A 17624-nucleotide genomic window follows, 5' to 3' on the forward strand; every position below is an offset into this window, starting at 1 on the left:
TTACTGCGCCATCTGCTATAGCTACAACAAGCCTTAAGCCTAAAGTTGTATTTGTTTTTAGACTGATTGATAACTTTGAGGACGGAGGCTAAACCATTTAACCTGACATCATGGAAACTACAGGTGGAGACATGAAAGCCTGATTTAAGAAAATACTAGTCTAGATGTCCATGTATGACCAACCTGCATTGTGTTGGATATGGTAATATAACTCAGATTATTAGTACTGGTAGTGCTAGTTGCAAAATCTGAGCCCCAAATTCAGCACATTCATTACAGTCTTTAAAAATACTAATCTATATAATGTTGCTCTTTAGAGTCTAAAGCTTTTATCCTGTTCAATAAAACTGACACCTGCAGTCAGAAGTGATGGGCAAAGAAAACATATACAGCTGCATGGTTTATAATGGTAGTAGTCAGGTATGATGACCCAAGTGTTGCTTTATTCTCTAAAATATCAGCTAGTATGTTTGATAATTGCTTTCCAAATCTGCTGCTCACTATCTAGTTTTTGTGCAACCTGCCACTCATCCTCAGTTGAACTTGAATGTGTCCAAATCTGCAAACAAATATCAATAACATATAATGTTGAAAGTTTCAGCGGTAGTTTTCACCTCACTACCTGCATCTAACACAAAACCACACAGACAAATAATCATGAACATCCACAGGGAGAGATGAGACCAGTGACATGCAGTGGTGGTGGTGTGTCAGTTTTATTACACAACACAAAGCACCTACAATAATCCACTCCCTGTTGCATCAGACAGTGGAAGATCTCACTTTTTTCACAGTGATTTTTATGTGGACATGTTTAGACAAGGACATTAAACTTTTTTTTTTTATCTAAATGGGAAAAAAAATAGCCTACACACAGAAATTCACAGCCAATATCACACACAAAAATAAAGCAGTGTCAACAAACAACAGTAAATTGAGTAAAAAATAGAATTTAATCATTTAAATAGTCTTTCAAAATACAAACATTGATTTGAACCTCTAAATAATATAACGTTTAGTAGCTATTCTTCATTATAACTGGCAATGTTAAATGTACACTGTGGCTATACAAGGAAATGTGTGAGGTTTGGTAATTTATTGTATTGCTCATTTATATTAATGCACACATATTTTATAGAAACTACAAATGACTGTATAATTTTTAACAGTGACACTGCAAATGACCCTGCCTTCACCCTAGCCCACCTTACCTAAAACATTTGTATGCTAATGAAAAGATTTACCTTTATGTAAATGACAGTTTTTAAAAGCTCTAGTTAGACCCAGGCATCTATATTTATTTGTTTGCTTCAGAAATCTGATCACTATTCAAGAAATAAGGTTAGTAAACAAATCATAGAGCAAAAAACTTTGATGACATGAACATGTAAGCTGTAACCTATGACAAACAAAACCAAACAGGTGCGTCACATTTTGCCAGACATATCAATCCCTGCTCCACAGTGCTAGCTGTGGCTACACCTGTGTGTGACAAAATGAACCGTTTTCTATTTCAACTGGCCTCCAGAGTTTTCAAGCTCCACCATTAATCCTATGAAACCATATCAACTGTAAGCGTGCCTCCCAGTGTGCAATACTCTGTACCATGGAGCACAATCTTATTTTTTTTAAAAACATGATTAATGAGCCATATACACCTTTGAGCTATGAAAACAAAGAAAAGATAATCTCAGGTGTTTGCACAACTGCAAGACATTCAGCATACCCAATATTCAAATTGAACCTGACGTGTCAAAAGATCAAGAACAACACGCGTCTCCACAGTTATTTGGCCAACTGGCTTGCTCTGCCTCCTGAGGTAGCCCTCTGTAGCCTCACCATGCAGCTGGATCTATAGCCATGTAAATTGATCCCTAAATGACAATTAGCTTGAGAAAACACACAACCAAAAAAAACAAAAACAAAAAAACAAACATTCAGAATATGAATGGAAGCTTCATTTCAATACCAAACCCACAACAGCGTGTCACAATGTAAATAAAATACCCTTAAATCCTAGAAAGGAAAAATGTATGAAAAAGGAGTTTTCAAGTCTTTACAAATTTCAGAACACTGTGAGCTGCACAAATATATTAGTAATGGGGAATTTGTATCACATTTGCTGGCTTTGTTGTCTTCCTCCGTGAATTGCATGTTTATTTAAATGTAACTGTACATGGCTAAAAGGTTAATGGCCCGTTGGCCACTAACTATTATTTTTAGGGATCTGATTTTTTACATCAGATACTGTAGCTTTGCATTGCGAGTAAAGCTTATTATAATGATCATTTATAATGTGAGTATACAAACCTGCTGAACAATGAGTAGTAGGACTTTCAGGATGTTGTCAGGTGTGGCATAAGTTGCATTTCTTGTTGCCCTGAGCCCTTTACGGGCACTTAACAAGTTAAAGTTCAACAGACAAACACAAAGGAGGGATCTCGCTTTGAAGCAATTGACAGATCTTTCTTGCAGCGCTCTTCACTGCTGCAGAAAATGCAGCAAAATCTCATCATAAAACCTGTCGATCATACATATGGGTTAGTGTTATACATTATAGCCCACTGATAAAATGGGTCACGTAGGGCAGACCGTTACAGCTGCTGAAGACAAAAATAGTGGTTAGATCTAGAGGAGGATAGTATTAAAAAAGCAGATGAGGCATATGCATTTGTTTTCTAACCACTGATGTTGCCACACTGGCTTTAATGTCAGAGCTGTTTTCTTCCCTGATCTCAGCGTAGCTCATTGGTTTTGACTGCACATGTACACACACGTTTGCTTGTATGGAAGCCAGTTCTGTGTGCCAGTAGATTAACATACAACACCGAATATATTACCTTCCAAGTAGAGCATTTAATGAGCACACAATCACTTCATGTGCACTTCCTCTGGACAACAAATCAACTGCTCAATCTTTTTTATAAAGAATTCTGCACCTACTATGTATACCAGTGGTTCCCAATTCCAGTATTTAACCCCAAAAAGTGCTGCTGGTTTTCTCTCCTGACATCTCTCCAGCTTTTTTTACACCTACTCACCTGTGAAACTCCCCCAACCCGTACACGGCTCATCTAGAAGCATGGGTTTTAAAAAAGAAATCAGCACCCGGGGTCCTGAGAGTGGAGAACTACTGATATACACGCACAACTAGATGTTTCACCATTGTGACAGACAATAATCGAGTCATTATATTGCTTTAACATATTGCAAGTAATTCTTATGAATTTGCCTACAACGGCACGCTAAACTATTGTGAATACAAGCACTCCATGTGCATGTCAATCTGACTGGACCCTCAAGTCTTTCACCGGATATTATATAATGGCTTTCATAAGTAGATGTTGCATTATTTTTAAAAAGTTAAGAGCCACATGATTGCAGTCTGTTCTTGGGTACCTAAAAGTTGTCCTTCAGTGGTTATGCAACTGCAGACTGATGCTGTGATGAAACACACCATGAAAATAGTTGAAACTGAGAAGTACTCTGTCATTCGTGTTAAATGTTTTCACTCTTGGATCTTGAAGCCTTTAACTGAAGTTTGGCAGTTTACATCTTACTGGTAAGCAATCCCACTCGGAGACATTACATGAGGTTTTTCTTTAGTCATATTCTTTTTCTTTCTTCATGTAGCCTAAAGGGTAAAAAGGACCGTTTTCCTTATTATTAATTCTATAACAAAATCTTTTCCTTTCTCTTTAGCCACTCATCCAGTCATGAAGACGAGATCTCTGTTGGGTCTTTCTCTGCATTCACTTCACGCGTGTGGCTCTCTGCACTAGGGAGAGTCCATCATGGCTTCCAGCATCTCCAGGAATAGTTTGTGCATGGGTACACCTCCACGGGTCTTGATGCTGTAAAAGGTGGTAAGAGCACGACCAGCAGTCTGTCGAAGGAGAGGCAATGTTAAAAGGAGGCGTCCCGCCCGCTGGGGGTCGTCTGGTCGCCGCTGACACTCCAGCTCCAGCAGGGCCTGGTGGAGGAGGTCCCGCAGCTTCTGCACAGCCTCCATATCCTCGATGTAAACGGAGTCTGGCAAAACGGCAAAGATAAGGCAGGTTTAGGACACAACGACAAGCTTCTCATCTTTTGTCAGAGAATAATGTTAACACAAATACAAGCTAATGACGGTTTTTATTTATAAAACAAACTGTGGATCTGTGGCACATGCAGGGCATAACCCTAACCCTAGATATGTTCATAGATCTCTAAGGGATGTCTGCATCAAGTTTATGAGTGAGGTACACCTGCTACAAACCTTTTTTAATTTGACCTAGAACTCAAAAACCACCTTCACTGCACCTGCACTGGTAATACAGCCATTCTCCTGTTGTCAAGGACTGCAGGCTGCTGACGTGAACATAATCCCATCAGGCTGAAAACCTGGGAAACAGCCATTGTCTGCCCCCCCACAGCTAATCTGCTGGTTTTGTTGCTACCAATTCCATGCTTAGGAGAGGACTAATGAATTGATTAACCAACACAACATACAATCTCATAGTTTGAGACCAAATATATTAGGAACACCATTGAGACAAACTGTTTGTAAAAATGGGCTATGCAAATAAAATTGCCTTGCCTACCTAGCTATGGCTGATGGTTCAGTTTTCGAGAGGTGCTGATTCAACTTTCTGGTCATTGTGGTTATTGTGGTTTGTCATTATGTCAAATCATATGATGCAGAGATCTGGAAATCTGGAAAAGGTAGACTAAATATAAGAAACACTTGCCAGTGTAAGGCAATGTAGTTCAACAGCACTGCGAACTGTAGCCTCAATAAAGACCAGACAGTTTGAAACAAAATAGTTTCAAACAAGTGACTCTGTATCATTTATTGTCTTTAATATCAGTCTAACTATGAACCTAATAAACTGGAGTCTGAATGTAACTTTTGTTGCACACCTAATTATGTACAGGGTTTTCCTAAGAAATTGGTTAGCAGAGGTGGTGAGCGGTCAGCCAAGTCTAAGCTGAAAATTTAATTTCAGAAAAATGTAATTTTCCTTTGACATCAGAGGAGGCAGCTGAAGTGACCCCACTAAAAGATGCATCAGAAAACCTACTGATATGAAAAACTGCAACATACAGGGAAAAAGAACAACTAATAATAGTTTTGTAAGATGTATGTAAATGTAGGCTCATGAAAATACTGAGTATCATGTAAATGTCTGCATAATTGTTCAACTTCACAACAATAAGTACCTGAGTTAGTGAGTGCGATGGCTTTTAGCATGACAAATTCCTCCCGGTCCACATTTAGTGCACGGAAACGGCGAGCAAGTTGACTAATTGCTGCATTTAGCTCTGTCAGTCCTGCAACACGTGACATCTCCTCATCAAGGACAAAATCCTCTGCAAACACCACCTCATCTTCACAGCCGAGCGAGCGGTACGCTACGCCCAGCACCAGCACCTCCAGCCACACTGACTGCAGCACAGACATCTGGTCTGCGAGGGAGAGCGACAGAAAGCCTGCAGGGGAACAGAGAGAGAGAGAGAGAGAGAGGAGAATGTATAAGCAGAGGAGGATAACTGGCAAATGTGTTTACATTTTTGGTGTCAACGGACACAGCAAACACAGACAGGACCCCCGTCTTTATGGTGACCAAATAATGGGCTCCATACTGTTGGCAGCTGGTGGCCCAACTCTAGTTTATAATTCAGTTAAGAACTGCAACCGTGCAGCTGCAGCTCTTCTTCCTAAAACATAATGCACCAGAAAATAATTTAATTTGTTCCAGTATACATTTAGTCTACAGGTTTCTCTGCACCTATCAGTTACACAGTTCATCCATCAGAGTCAGCAGCTTTATATAATGGTCAGTATTATAAAGGCATAGTAGAAAATATAGGCATCAGAAGTTATTGCCTCCTGCTGTTGTCTTCCCACGCCACGATGTCACGACCTCTCCCCTCCTCCTTTATGAAACCCTCACCTGGAATGTGTTTGGCCCAGCCGATGATGACGACCAGCTCACGGTCAGCAAGGTCACAAAGGGTGGTGAGCGTCCGCTGGGCTGTGTCCGGCTGCAGAGGATCTGGCATGGCAAATAGTTTTTCTGGCTCTGCCACTAGGAGGTGGGACACGATGATGTTGGAGGAGCCTGTTGGAAAATAGACGCAACACAAGTAGATTAATATGACGCACAAATAAAAATATTCATTCACATATTGATTCAGACATATTGATCCCCTGAATTTTAACTCTTTTGTCATTTTCTTAACTATTGCAACATAATGATCTGCACAAGTGGTGACTGTACTGCAATACACTCATACTGCAAGTTTCCATGTCCCCATTTCAAATGTAGGTTTGAGAGTGCAAGTATAAGTATGAGTGCAACTGAGAGCTACTCAAAACTTACTCAACTCCTCAGCCAGGTTTATATCAAGACTCGAGTTAGGTCATCCAAACTTGCACTAAAATTATTTTTGCTCCTGTATTGCTGACTGTAAGCAAGGGCACTGGTTTGTAAAAACGTTTTAGCAGCAGAGGGCGCTGTTTCCTAATCAAGTCCAATAAGCTCTCCAGTGTGCACACTCTGGACACTTCATGGTTTTATCTATCCATCATATGTCACATGTTTTTGGCAGCACTATCTCAGCAAAGAGGTGCCCATCCAGATAAAATGACCACCCCAAACTTGAACACTTCTGTTATTACTATGTTTTTAATTGACTTAATATAACTGCTTTTGCTAGATAGATACATTTTGTCAGCTAAGAACTGATCAATAGGCAGTAGTTTGTTGCCTGGCAGCAGCAGGACATCTCTTACTGCAAGATGGACTGAAACCCATTCTCATTAATCAGAGCTCAAGTGTCAAATACAGTGAATGTGTGAGCTGACTGCATCCTTACAGAGTTGCTACAGAAACATGGCACCTACGGTCTTTTTAGCTAGGGCTGATACTTTCCATTAAACCACTGAACTATTGGCAAGACAAGAATATAAATCCCACCTTTTTCACTCTCCTTTGTAAGTGGTAGAGGGGCATTCTGGTATGTTGCATTCTCCACTTCTGGGCGCCTTTTGTACTTCTGTCTGCCGCCTCGGACCCTGTCGAGACGAACCCCTAACGTGGTGAAACAAAAAAAAGAATTTATGAGTTATGCGTTGAAAACACAGAATGAACATATTCTATTAAAAAAGATCAGTACAATAACTCAAGATGTAATATCAGAGCGTGAACACACAGCTGCTGCACAACATAAACACTCACCCTCTTTCAGCATGCCTACTTTGAGGCACTTGGTGAAGCGGCATGCCTGGCAAGCCTTTCTGCGCCTTTTGGTGATCTCACACTCGTTTGAAGCTGGACAGCTGTATTCAATGTTACCTTTATGGGAGAATACCGTTGACAGTTGAAGGAACAATTAGGAAACACACTTATGAACATTTGAGATGAGTGAAAACAACCCCACAACAAAAACTAGCTAACCCACCCTCCAAGGTAAGTGCCAAAGGTTCAAGGTTTTTGTTTAACAAACCCTTATAAACCAGATGGCATGTTTGTAGTGATAGTGCACTGAAGCATGCATCCACTGCTGGATTCCTCAGACCTTTTAACCACTATATTGACTAGAGATGTATCCAAATCTTTCATATTTGAGCTAATAAAAAGGCATATTTTAAATGAATTTACAAAATCATCCAGTAGCTGCTGACCATTAAAATACTGTATATAGTCATCCTGGTCCATTAGTACTCAGTTACTATGACTATATTGTTAGTGCTCAAGGTTAAATTCTGACCACATCCATATTCAGACTCAACCTTCACAGTGACAAAATGTTTTAACTACTGAAAACTGCTTCTGTAGCAGTTCCTGCAACAGTACAAGTCTCTGGGACCGTATTTGATGACAAACAGACTGAAGATAAGTGAAAATAAGACCAGTCCTGAATGTCATGGCTAGATTTGAATCTGAACTCACCACAGATTCCAGTATTTAACTACTTGAAGTGATTGAGCTTGTATGTTTGAAAGGTTAATAAACACCTTTGTGGAATACTAGAATCAATCTGTGTGTAAAAGAATATCAACATTGTGAAAAGTAAATCCCATCAAACTTTTACAGTGCAGAGGTTGTGTACACTGTGATTGCGATGTAAACACTTAAACCACCACAACACCCACCTTGGATGGTTCTCTTGAAGAATGCCTTGCAGGCCTCACATGATGCCACACCATAGTGATAACCTGAGGCCACGTCTCCACATACTAAACAGAGCCGTTTGGGTAGTGTGCTCAGGGCGTACTTGCACCGCCCCGCTCCGTTTCCAGTGGAGCCCTCCTCTGCCCCGTCGCCGCCTTCGTCTTTGAAGTGGCAACGCAGGGCCGGTGTGTAGAGCGGCGGAGAGTAACGCTTAGTGCTGTCTCCTCTGGTTCCTCCACCTCCACTTTGAGACGAGTCTGAGGAGGCTCCGCCAGGGCTGGTCCGACCTCCCCCGCCTCCCTCTGGACTGCTCGGTTCGGCCTTTATGTAGACATCAGAGCGACGCTCCCTGGAAGACATGATGCCTACAGGGGGAAAAATAAACAAAGAAGAAAAGGTCAAGTAAATAAAGAAATAACAGCTCGATGTGTTTTTACGCCATCTTCATGCCACCAAATGAAAATGAACAACTGAAATTGCATAATTAAGATAAAGATATATAAACTATGCACAGATTTCTAATAGAGAATCTTATTTCAGCACATATTAGCAATAAAAATATATGCAATTCCACTCCGAATTAAAAGAGAGGTTGTAAATAATAATAATGATGAGCTCAAGGGCCTGTGACCATGCCAATCCTACGACTTTAAAACCTGTCTCCAAGTGTTTACACCAACCTTTACTGTTTACACTTAACACCTTTAAGGTTGGTTTGAGTGTAAACACAGGAATGGGGCGGAAACAAAAAAGTGAGGAAAAAAAAAATCAACTCCGAGTCATGGTCGTACTTCTTTGCTGAAAGCCTGGACTGAAAAGCACTCAAATTTTGTATCGACATCATCACAAAGGGCCTGCTTGTTCCCTCTCTTGTTCTTTAGCAGAACTTCGTCCCTGTGTTGTTCTGTGCTATTTTTTGCTCAGCTGGGCTTTCTGAGCCATCAAAAAACACTTAGATTCACCAAACCAGGACCTTTCATGCCTAAAATAAAGCCATACAGTACTTGAAGCACTCCAGCAGTGTCAAGTCTTTGTCTGTGACATTCCTAGACATCAAAATAGCCAAGGTGACCAGATGGAGGTTGCTGTGCTCATAAACAATACCCGTGCTTCCCTATTCAGACGCATAACTTATGTGCGAGTGAGACAGACTGCTGCAGCAAACTGTTCCCCTGCCAACTTAACATAGCTGCTGTATTTCTCATCTTAATTACAGAAAGAGGCCACCGACCGCTTGATGGACAACCACAAACAAAACAATCAGTAGATATTGCCTGTAACGGAATATGTAGGGTAGACACATCAGTAGCTGTTTACCTTATCTATAATCTATCACTCTCACAGTGTCTATCACAGAGCTGAACATGACATCAAAAAGTCCAGTGTTGCTGTGTTATAACTATTTTTGCTTGAAAACGATTTCTAAAAGTAACAACGGAAATTTAATATTGTGGTGGCACTATGTCATTGCTGCATGGGGCAGCAGACCTCTGCCATATTCTTTTTTCTTTTAATAGACATTACAATTTTCTAACCTGAGTGTACGGAAAATATTCAGAGGAGCCATTCTTATGTTTTGCTATTGCTCCATAGCCAATGTTAGCATGAAAAGCTGTTTACCGACCAGTCAAAAACAAATGTTGCAAGATGAACATCAATTAGTTCCTTAATTTCTCATCAACTTTGCTTTTATATTACTTATTTTCTTGTGTAACATGCTAACCAACTAGTCTGTCACTGTCGGCCCAATCTTGACACTACTGAACCATCATAATATCCAGTTTGCAAAAGTAGCTCTGCTTAAAGCACGTACTGTACAGTGGTTGATTGGTTAACAGCTGCTAATTTTAAGTTTGCTCATAATTTTGCCCAAAAGTAAAAATCCTTAAGACAAAAAAAAAAAAAACACATTGACACTTCCAAGAAAAGATGCATCATCCCTTAGTTGTGGCACCACCTCCACCACCAAATGTAAACCCAGAGAGTAATGTGGGGTTAGATCAGCATGAGTAAGTGTGTTTCATGCTTTTAAGTTGTTACTCAGCTCCCAGTTACTTAGTCCTAATGCCAAATGCCTGGACCTTTAATGTCAATCATATATTGTGTGTCCATTTTATATAAGACAATTAGCCTAAGAGCAGTCTGACCTCTTTGACACCGGAAGTTGTTTTTACTACAAAGCAGCTGAGCAGGGAGCTGGGTGAATGTTTGTGTGAGCAAAGTGACCACTCCTCTCTCCCCTGCCAAAACCAGGGTAATTAATTCAGACTCTTCTGTAGGTGTACCACTCCTGTAATTACACCCCTATAAGCAGACCTAGTTGCTATACTCGATAGCCAGAAGCAACCCGCTCATGTTTCGTCAGACTGTCTGAAGCTGATTTTTATTCTTTGGTATTAGAAATATAGTCTGTCCTGTTGTAACTGACTTTATCAGCAGCTCCTCAGGGATCATAAAAATGGGTGAGAAGTGAAGGGGGGATCTTCAGGGTAGGAGCATGAACTGTAGCATGTGCTCTCTCTGTGTCTAGGCTTCAACTCATCAGTGAAGACATTAATGCAGAGCCTTACTCAAACGATTGTGCTCTTGTTCCATCTTAATAGATCACTGCGTGAAGACAATGAGATGGGATCTCTGCAGCCTAAATAGCCTCAATCCAGTTAAGACCTGAAAGTGACTTGTCATTTTCCCATGCATATATACTGCCAATCAATTCCAATAACCAACGTTTTTCCCCACCTCCTGCTCCGTCTAGACGCGCCACGGTCCAACGAGCGACTGAGTGACTCTGAAGTCAGGGATGCCATTGGTTGGCCGATCCCCTTGATGACTTTTTTCACCTATAGCGACAGATCTAGCGACATTTTTGACAAACCTTTGCTACTTTCTATAGGAGATAAGTCACCATGAGCCACAGGGATGCCTCTCTGTGTGTCTGCTCTGTTCAGTGGGTGGCAGAAAGGCAGAGCAGCAGTTAATGAACCAGAGAGCGGCTGTGCACAGTTCGAAGAGACAGAATAAGAAAAATATTCTAGTGCTTTCTAACTTTCTCTTTGAGTTATCATTTCAGGTACAAGTAAATAGCTAAAATCACTGGACAACAGTCTTTGAATTTAACTTATGTCCAACAATGTTGTGGTTATAAAATCAGGATTTGAGCAGACTACCAGCTGGGAAGTGACTGCTGATTAACATGCAGTCTTGATGTGCTGCATTTTTTTTCATGCTATTTCATGCTCGTTCAGTTGTCTGACAACAGATCTTGAAAATGTATGTAAATGAGATCAGCTGAATTAGGAATATTGTATATGCGGCTACAGAGAGGAGGAAAGATGGAGGCAGGATGCAAATATGACACAGTGACATCATGAATATACTAATTAGTGCGTTATGTCATCTAATGACATTTAGCAACTTTTCCAGCAGGCTTTAGTGACTTTTTATTGTTTACAACTGTTCCACAGCAGTTATCATCCATGTCCTTGATGTGCCACATGGACCATGGCCACTCCAGCCATGTACTTGGTTTTGAAGTGTTGCAATATTGAAAACGCATTGTTCACTCATTACTCGAGTCCCTGGCCCTGCCCACAGTGACTACATCATGCATGTATACTCAGTACACACTGGTTTCAGTGATTGTCCTGATTAAATAAACCAATGGGTGTTTAGCATAATTAATCAAAGGCTCGCCTCTTATCATTGTGTTTACTTAAAATAAGGTTATACGATTAAATCACGAAATAACTCTGACTAGTAAGCTATTAATCAAGTATCATAATCAACAAGCACTCAGTCCTATACGAGTGTGTTGTTTATTTATATCAGTTTGCAGCATTATTAATACATGTTATACATGACCCACATACAGATCACATCTATAATGAACTGACATCTTTACATCCAGATTCACTGCACGTCGTAAAGTGCATTAATTTATTAAGCATGACTCTTATGAAAAAGTAAAAATAAAACACCTCAATACTAATGAGGCAATCAACGCTGTTCACTGGAGGCTTTTAGTTTAAAAATTTAGTCCCTGGATGCAAAGCATGTACTTTAAACATGTACAGTGTACTGAGTATGTACTTGTATGTACACATACATACAATAACATGCAATTAAGTGAATCGTGGTGGCAGATGAAGACTTTTCATGACAAAAACAAAATGACAAAACACTAGGCAAGGAACATAATACTTCCTCCAGATATCATTAAGTACAAACCCCAGAAAGCCTTCATGAAATTTATTGCTACAGCAGATAACCCAGTCCTATACTGGCTTCAAGTCCTATACTTTGTTTGGAGTTTGCCCCCTCTGGACTTGATTGTAACACTCTTTGGCAAGCAGCAAGGAAGGGAGAGGGAGAGGGAGAGGGAGAGGGGGGTGACAGTAACCTGTTTAAAGTTTAGCTTACTTGGCCTGAGTTTACGAGCTTGGTGAATAATGCCTCCTCAGACCTAATGATACCTGCGTGGACCAGATAATCAGTTCAGCAGTGTGTGTGTGGTTCTTCAGTTTGCTCTGACTTCTTGACCGGCATGTGGACCCCACCACCACACCACCACACCACCACCACCACCCTTGTATAGTACATGACACCATGTGCACCGCTGGTCCAAGTCGACATCTGGTTTGGTCAAATGAGGAACAACGGACTGAAGTGCATAAAAATGTTGGGGGAAAAGCTATGTGGCTACCAAATCATTAGATAAATATTATTAATAATAAAATAGAAAATAAAATACTAGATTAAAGTGCGTGTAAACCCGGGTGAGTGGGGTTGGGGAAATAGCTCGGTGTGCTCTTGAACTCACCATAGAAACGTGTCGTGTGTACTTTAAACTGATGTGGGCTAGTTAGCATTAGCATTAGCCGCAGGAGCTAACCCATTACAATAGCTGTAAGGGTTAGCGTTAGCATTAGCTCACTAAAGCTAGCAGTAGCTATCGTTAATCCTGACTGACCAGCTCTACCTCTCTCTCTCTCCTCCCGGGGTTTATTTTTGTCACTCTAACCCGGGCTAAGGCTGCATCTTACCTGATAGCCGGTGACTAGTGCAGCACTTGAGTCTCTCCTCGCTGTGATAACATGACACAGGTCTGACAGCAGAAAGAAAAATCAGTTTCCAGGCTGCCAGCCCAGCGCAGCGCCCGCTAGCTCGTGTTGCTGCCTGGCTGTATGTTGTGTTGTGTTGTGTAGTGTAGTGTTGGGGCCGGGCTACAATCGGCTTTCCCCATTAACAGCTGGTAAATGATAAAGGATGGATATAGGTTACTGTAGCTAAAAGACTTTAGTGCAAGGAGCTCTGTGTAAGGAGCATTATAGGCTTGAATGAATAGTAACTTTACACTATACATAGGAATAAAAATACTTATTCCAGGTATTAGTAAAGGAGGGATATTGTTAATATAATATAGGCGCATTATGCTGGTCAAATGTAATATACTCAGGGCTCCAGACTAACTTTTTTTTTTACTAGGAGCACAGTGACCCCCAACTTTGAATTTTAGGAGTGCAAACAGAGAATTTAGGGGCAGAAATCGACTTGCAAAGCAAATATTCACATTTCCTTTTAATTCATGCTCCTCATACACATTGGCCTGCCACCTGTAATGACAGACTCCAGATTGTATGTGTATAATAAAAAACAGCTAGCCTACATGTGCAAGTAGATGACAAATTTACTTGCACCGACTCAAATTTTAGGGGCAAAATGCCCCCATTTAGGGGCAGTCTGGAGCCCTGTTTACTATCACCATATCAGCTATTATACCAAGGTATCAACAATCTCACTCAAGCAGACTTTGACTCATGTAATCAGTGAGTGGTTGTTTTTGCTCTACAAATTATGAAATTGTAGGTAACCAGTCTTTGCATTATGATATAGGCATACATTTGAGTATGTTTGATCAAAACTGCCGCAGATATTATTTTCTCCTCATGCTGCAAAGAGCATCCCCATAAACCAAGAACCTCAAAGTCATGGTATCATTGAGCACTTCCAACCAATACATTCATTGCCCCAGTCTCTCCTCACACTCCTCTTATCTATGTAGCAGCTGGATAATAAGCCCTGCTTTTTTTTCAAACAGAAACACGTCCCTTTGAATAGCTTGATTGCAACATCTTATAGTCTATCAAGTCTCTTAATGGATTGAACATAGGTTGGCTAACACCTATAAAAATCATTTTCTATTTCAGGTGAGGAGCTGCATTTCTTTCTCCACCTCTTGATTAGAGTATTTTCTAAAGAGGACATTAACATTGTCAGCTAGAAGTCCATTAACACCCTACAAGAACAAACACAGATGCAAGTGAGGCACCTGGGCTACAGAATACAAATAACCAACATAATCCCATTCAAAGCATAGCCTAATGGTGCGATATTTCATCAGCATAAAAGGTGATGTGAGAATAGATTACCTGTTTGGTGAACTCTAGTTTGAAGCCTATATATCCCTCACTCCTGGCGGCGGCTTAATGAAGTGCTATTGTTGGGGTAGACGTCTGCAGTTTTCAGGACACCTGCAAAAGAAGCAAAGATTTGTGAGTGTGAGGATATTATGACAAGCCGGTGTTATTATGCTTCATGTAGACCTTCCACTTGTGATTTTGGCCAAATCACATAATGGCCATGGTGTGTGAGAGGTAGTTTTACATACTTGATTATTAAAAAGCTATTAATTATAGCAGTGTAAATCTCCATATGTGACAGAAAAAAACCTCTATACAGTAGTTTTGTTACCTCTAGGGGAGCATGTGTGTATACTTGTAACAAAGACTTTTCCTTCCTAAAATACATAACCCACTGTATCTATCCAGATTTCTGCACGCTGCTGGAGTACCCTCCCCCTTACACTGCGTGACACACTCCAAAGGTCACAGCCACAGGAATGCTTGAAGGACAGACAGAGTAAAGCCAACACCTTGTCTCTTACTCAAAGTCATAAGCTGAAGTTTGGTGATAACTCCCTGTAAATAATTAAAGAGGCTGGTTTTAATTTTTTTTTAAAGACAATATATGAAACATTGTTCAAGTTAGTCTTTAAAGAGCAAATGCAACTCTGCCTTTGGACATTTAAAAAGCCAACAACATTAAATGTCAAATTGCAGCAAAGGGGACTTCAGTTTATTTAGAGCACTTTAACCTTGAGCAACAAGACTAAAATGTGGAAACGAGCTGCCTTGCTTTAGTCGTATTGTTTGGAAGTGACCAGCAATGACAACTTCCCTTTTAAAAAGTAAAGTGACATTTCAAAAGTAGGTTAATTTAAATTAAGATATATCCGAATTTCAATTACAGCTGACTGATGAATAAAAAACAGATAAAAGACATAAACTCAATATCTTCTTTGTGCTAAATGTTATCTTTGTTTATACTTTTAAACTAAAAGTCATATGTCAGCACAAGAATCAGTCCTTAAAGCTGCTTATCATAGTTTTGTTAGGGGGCACCAGTGGCCTTTGTCACTGACTGCATCACACTGTACATAAAACTCAGTTTGAGGCTTTTAAATGCGGCACACTGTGGAGACGGCGAGAACAGCACCCAGGGGTGACCTTGCCTACTGATCTCGGACCGGTGAAAGGTTAATTGCCAAAGTGGATTATGCCTTGAGATCAGTGATCTCAATCCTGGTCCAGCAGGCTTCAGTGTGTTCAGTGTGTTAACCACACAGACAGAAGAATAACTCGTGTGTGAGTGTGTATGTGTGTGTGTGTGTGCGTGTGTGTGTGGGTGGTGGTGGGGGATACACATACTGTAAAGTGTGCACAGTTGAAGAAAGTGTGTCATTTGCTGACTTGTCTTTTTAAGTGATTGCATGCGGTGAACCATACGGCGACAATTATCCCCTGCATCCAAATTCAGCTGATGCTCATCCTGCATTTTCATTTATTCTACAAATTCCCATGCATCTCGTTTACTAAGGAGATTTTTGTGGGTGTTTTTTTTTACATGCGACTACAGCGTTTACCATTACTGAGGGTGGTGGCATTTATCTAGCTATGTGTGAATCAGTCAGGAGGTTGTGTGAGATTGCGGGTAATAAAAGGCTGCACATATATGAAGCTCATCTGCACGTTATAACACAACGCGCTAACTATTTATTCAGTACTGGCTCGAGCCGTGCCCCCTACCCCCAATAACGTGGCCACGCGAACTTACAGCTCTCTGCCAGCCAGACGAACCGTGCGTGCACATCAGGGCCACAGTTAAAAGACAGCTGACACCTCCTCTTCATAATAATATCAGCCCCAAATCCCCTCTGCTGCTGCTGCTCCCCCCAGTCTCTCTGCTGTAAGAAGAAGGCTGTAAGAAAAGAAGGGGGCTACTTACTGGGAAACGTAGAAACATCGCAGCCAGGGCTTGTTTTTATGTGAAGTCAGTCAAGTCTTCTGCTTCTTCGCTGCTGGCAAGTCAAGTCCACACTCGGTTGAGCCGCTTTAATGGCGCTGTCCAAGCTTCGCCCGGTGTCTCACATCGCATCACTACCGTTACCGTGTGTAATTAGGTTATGGCAACAACAACCGGCGACACACTGGTCTTATCCTGCCTGGTCGGTTCCGTACCCCCGCTGTTATAATTTTTTCGTCTTCGGCTTCCCACAACTGAGGTTGTAGTTGGATATTAACGTCAAGACTTCGCGAAGAAAAACTGGATTTCCGGTCAGAAAATTATGTTTCACAATAAAACTACGTCGACGTTTTAGCATAACACGCGTAGCCGAGCAACCCCCCCAGAGCAGAAATGCAACCTTGTATGAAAAACTCACCGTCTACTGCCTGAATGTGCCATATACTTCCCAGAATAATGATATTACTAAAGCTAACATAAATCACAGGTTTATTTTTAAGGAGCCCGAAAGATTCTACTTCCGGCTTCTCCAGCGGTTTCTCTTGGCAACTTGACGCAGCGCAGTGACGTAGTTCTCTATCCCGTGCCTTCTCCCCGCCCTCGCTCCGGTTTGCGTCTGCTGTGTCTCCGTTACGTCCATACGCACCTTCCACCAGCGTCAGCAGCATTATAATAATGGCCTGCAAGTCGAGGAAAAAAAAAATATGACCCAGTCAACGTTAATCCCAATGTAGTCGAGGTATGCTGCTGTATAGTCATTTGTCTGATGCTGCTTTCAGATCAGTTTTCATACAAATCTGTTGTGTTGTGCAATTCTACAGTAAACCTATCTGGATATGCATGCAGAAGCAAACCCTCCCCCCATATGAAATTATGAAATAACGTTACACAGTGGGCACTGGGTACTTCTCTTGATTTCATCATAGGTTTAATCCGTTTACGGTAGTTTTGTTGTGGCTTTTATCTCAAAATTGCTATATCATAGGCTACAATGCAAAATTGGATGGTTTATTTGATTAAGTTATGACAAAAGATTTAGGGGGCTGCTGGTGGTGGTGCTGCTGCTGTTGAGCGGGCGGCACACCTCTATGGAAAATGTAGTCA

At 41.0% G+C, this 17624-nt stretch overlaps 1 protein-coding gene across 2 annotated transcripts; it reads right to left on the minus strand.

Moving 5' to 3' along the window:
• Positions 1–697: 697 nt before the first annotated feature.
• esrra (estrogen-related receptor alpha) lies at positions 698–16776 on the minus strand. 2 transcript variants are annotated; one of them, XM_085797500.1, is made up of 8 exons: positions 16503–16776; positions 14588–14689; positions 8141–8524; positions 7224–7340; positions 6963–7076; positions 5937–6104; positions 5203–5472; positions 698–4032 (listed from the first exon to the last, which is right to left on the minus strand). In XM_085797500.1, exons 3-8 carry the CDS (start codon positions 8517–8519, stop codon positions 3779–3781), a joined length of 1302 nt encoding a protein of 433 aa, XP_085653626.1. In that variant the 5' UTR covers positions 8520–8524; positions 14588–14689; positions 16503–16776; the 3' UTR covers positions 698–3778. The 2 variants fall into 2 exon arrangements, with proteins under 2 accessions (XP_085653626.1, XP_085653627.1); XM_085797501.1 differs by lacking the exons at positions 14588–14689; positions 16503–16776 and adding an exon at positions 13202–13325.
• Between the last annotated feature and the right edge of the window lie 848 nt (positions 16777–17624).

Source organism: Trachurus japonicus, chromosome 14 (genome assembly GCF_045865225.1).
Source record: "Trachurus japonicus isolate A0001 chromosome 14, Traja_1.0".
In the NCBI taxonomy this organism is placed as follows: domain Eukaryota; kingdom Metazoa; phylum Chordata; class Actinopteri; order Carangiformes; family Carangidae; genus Trachurus; species Trachurus japonicus.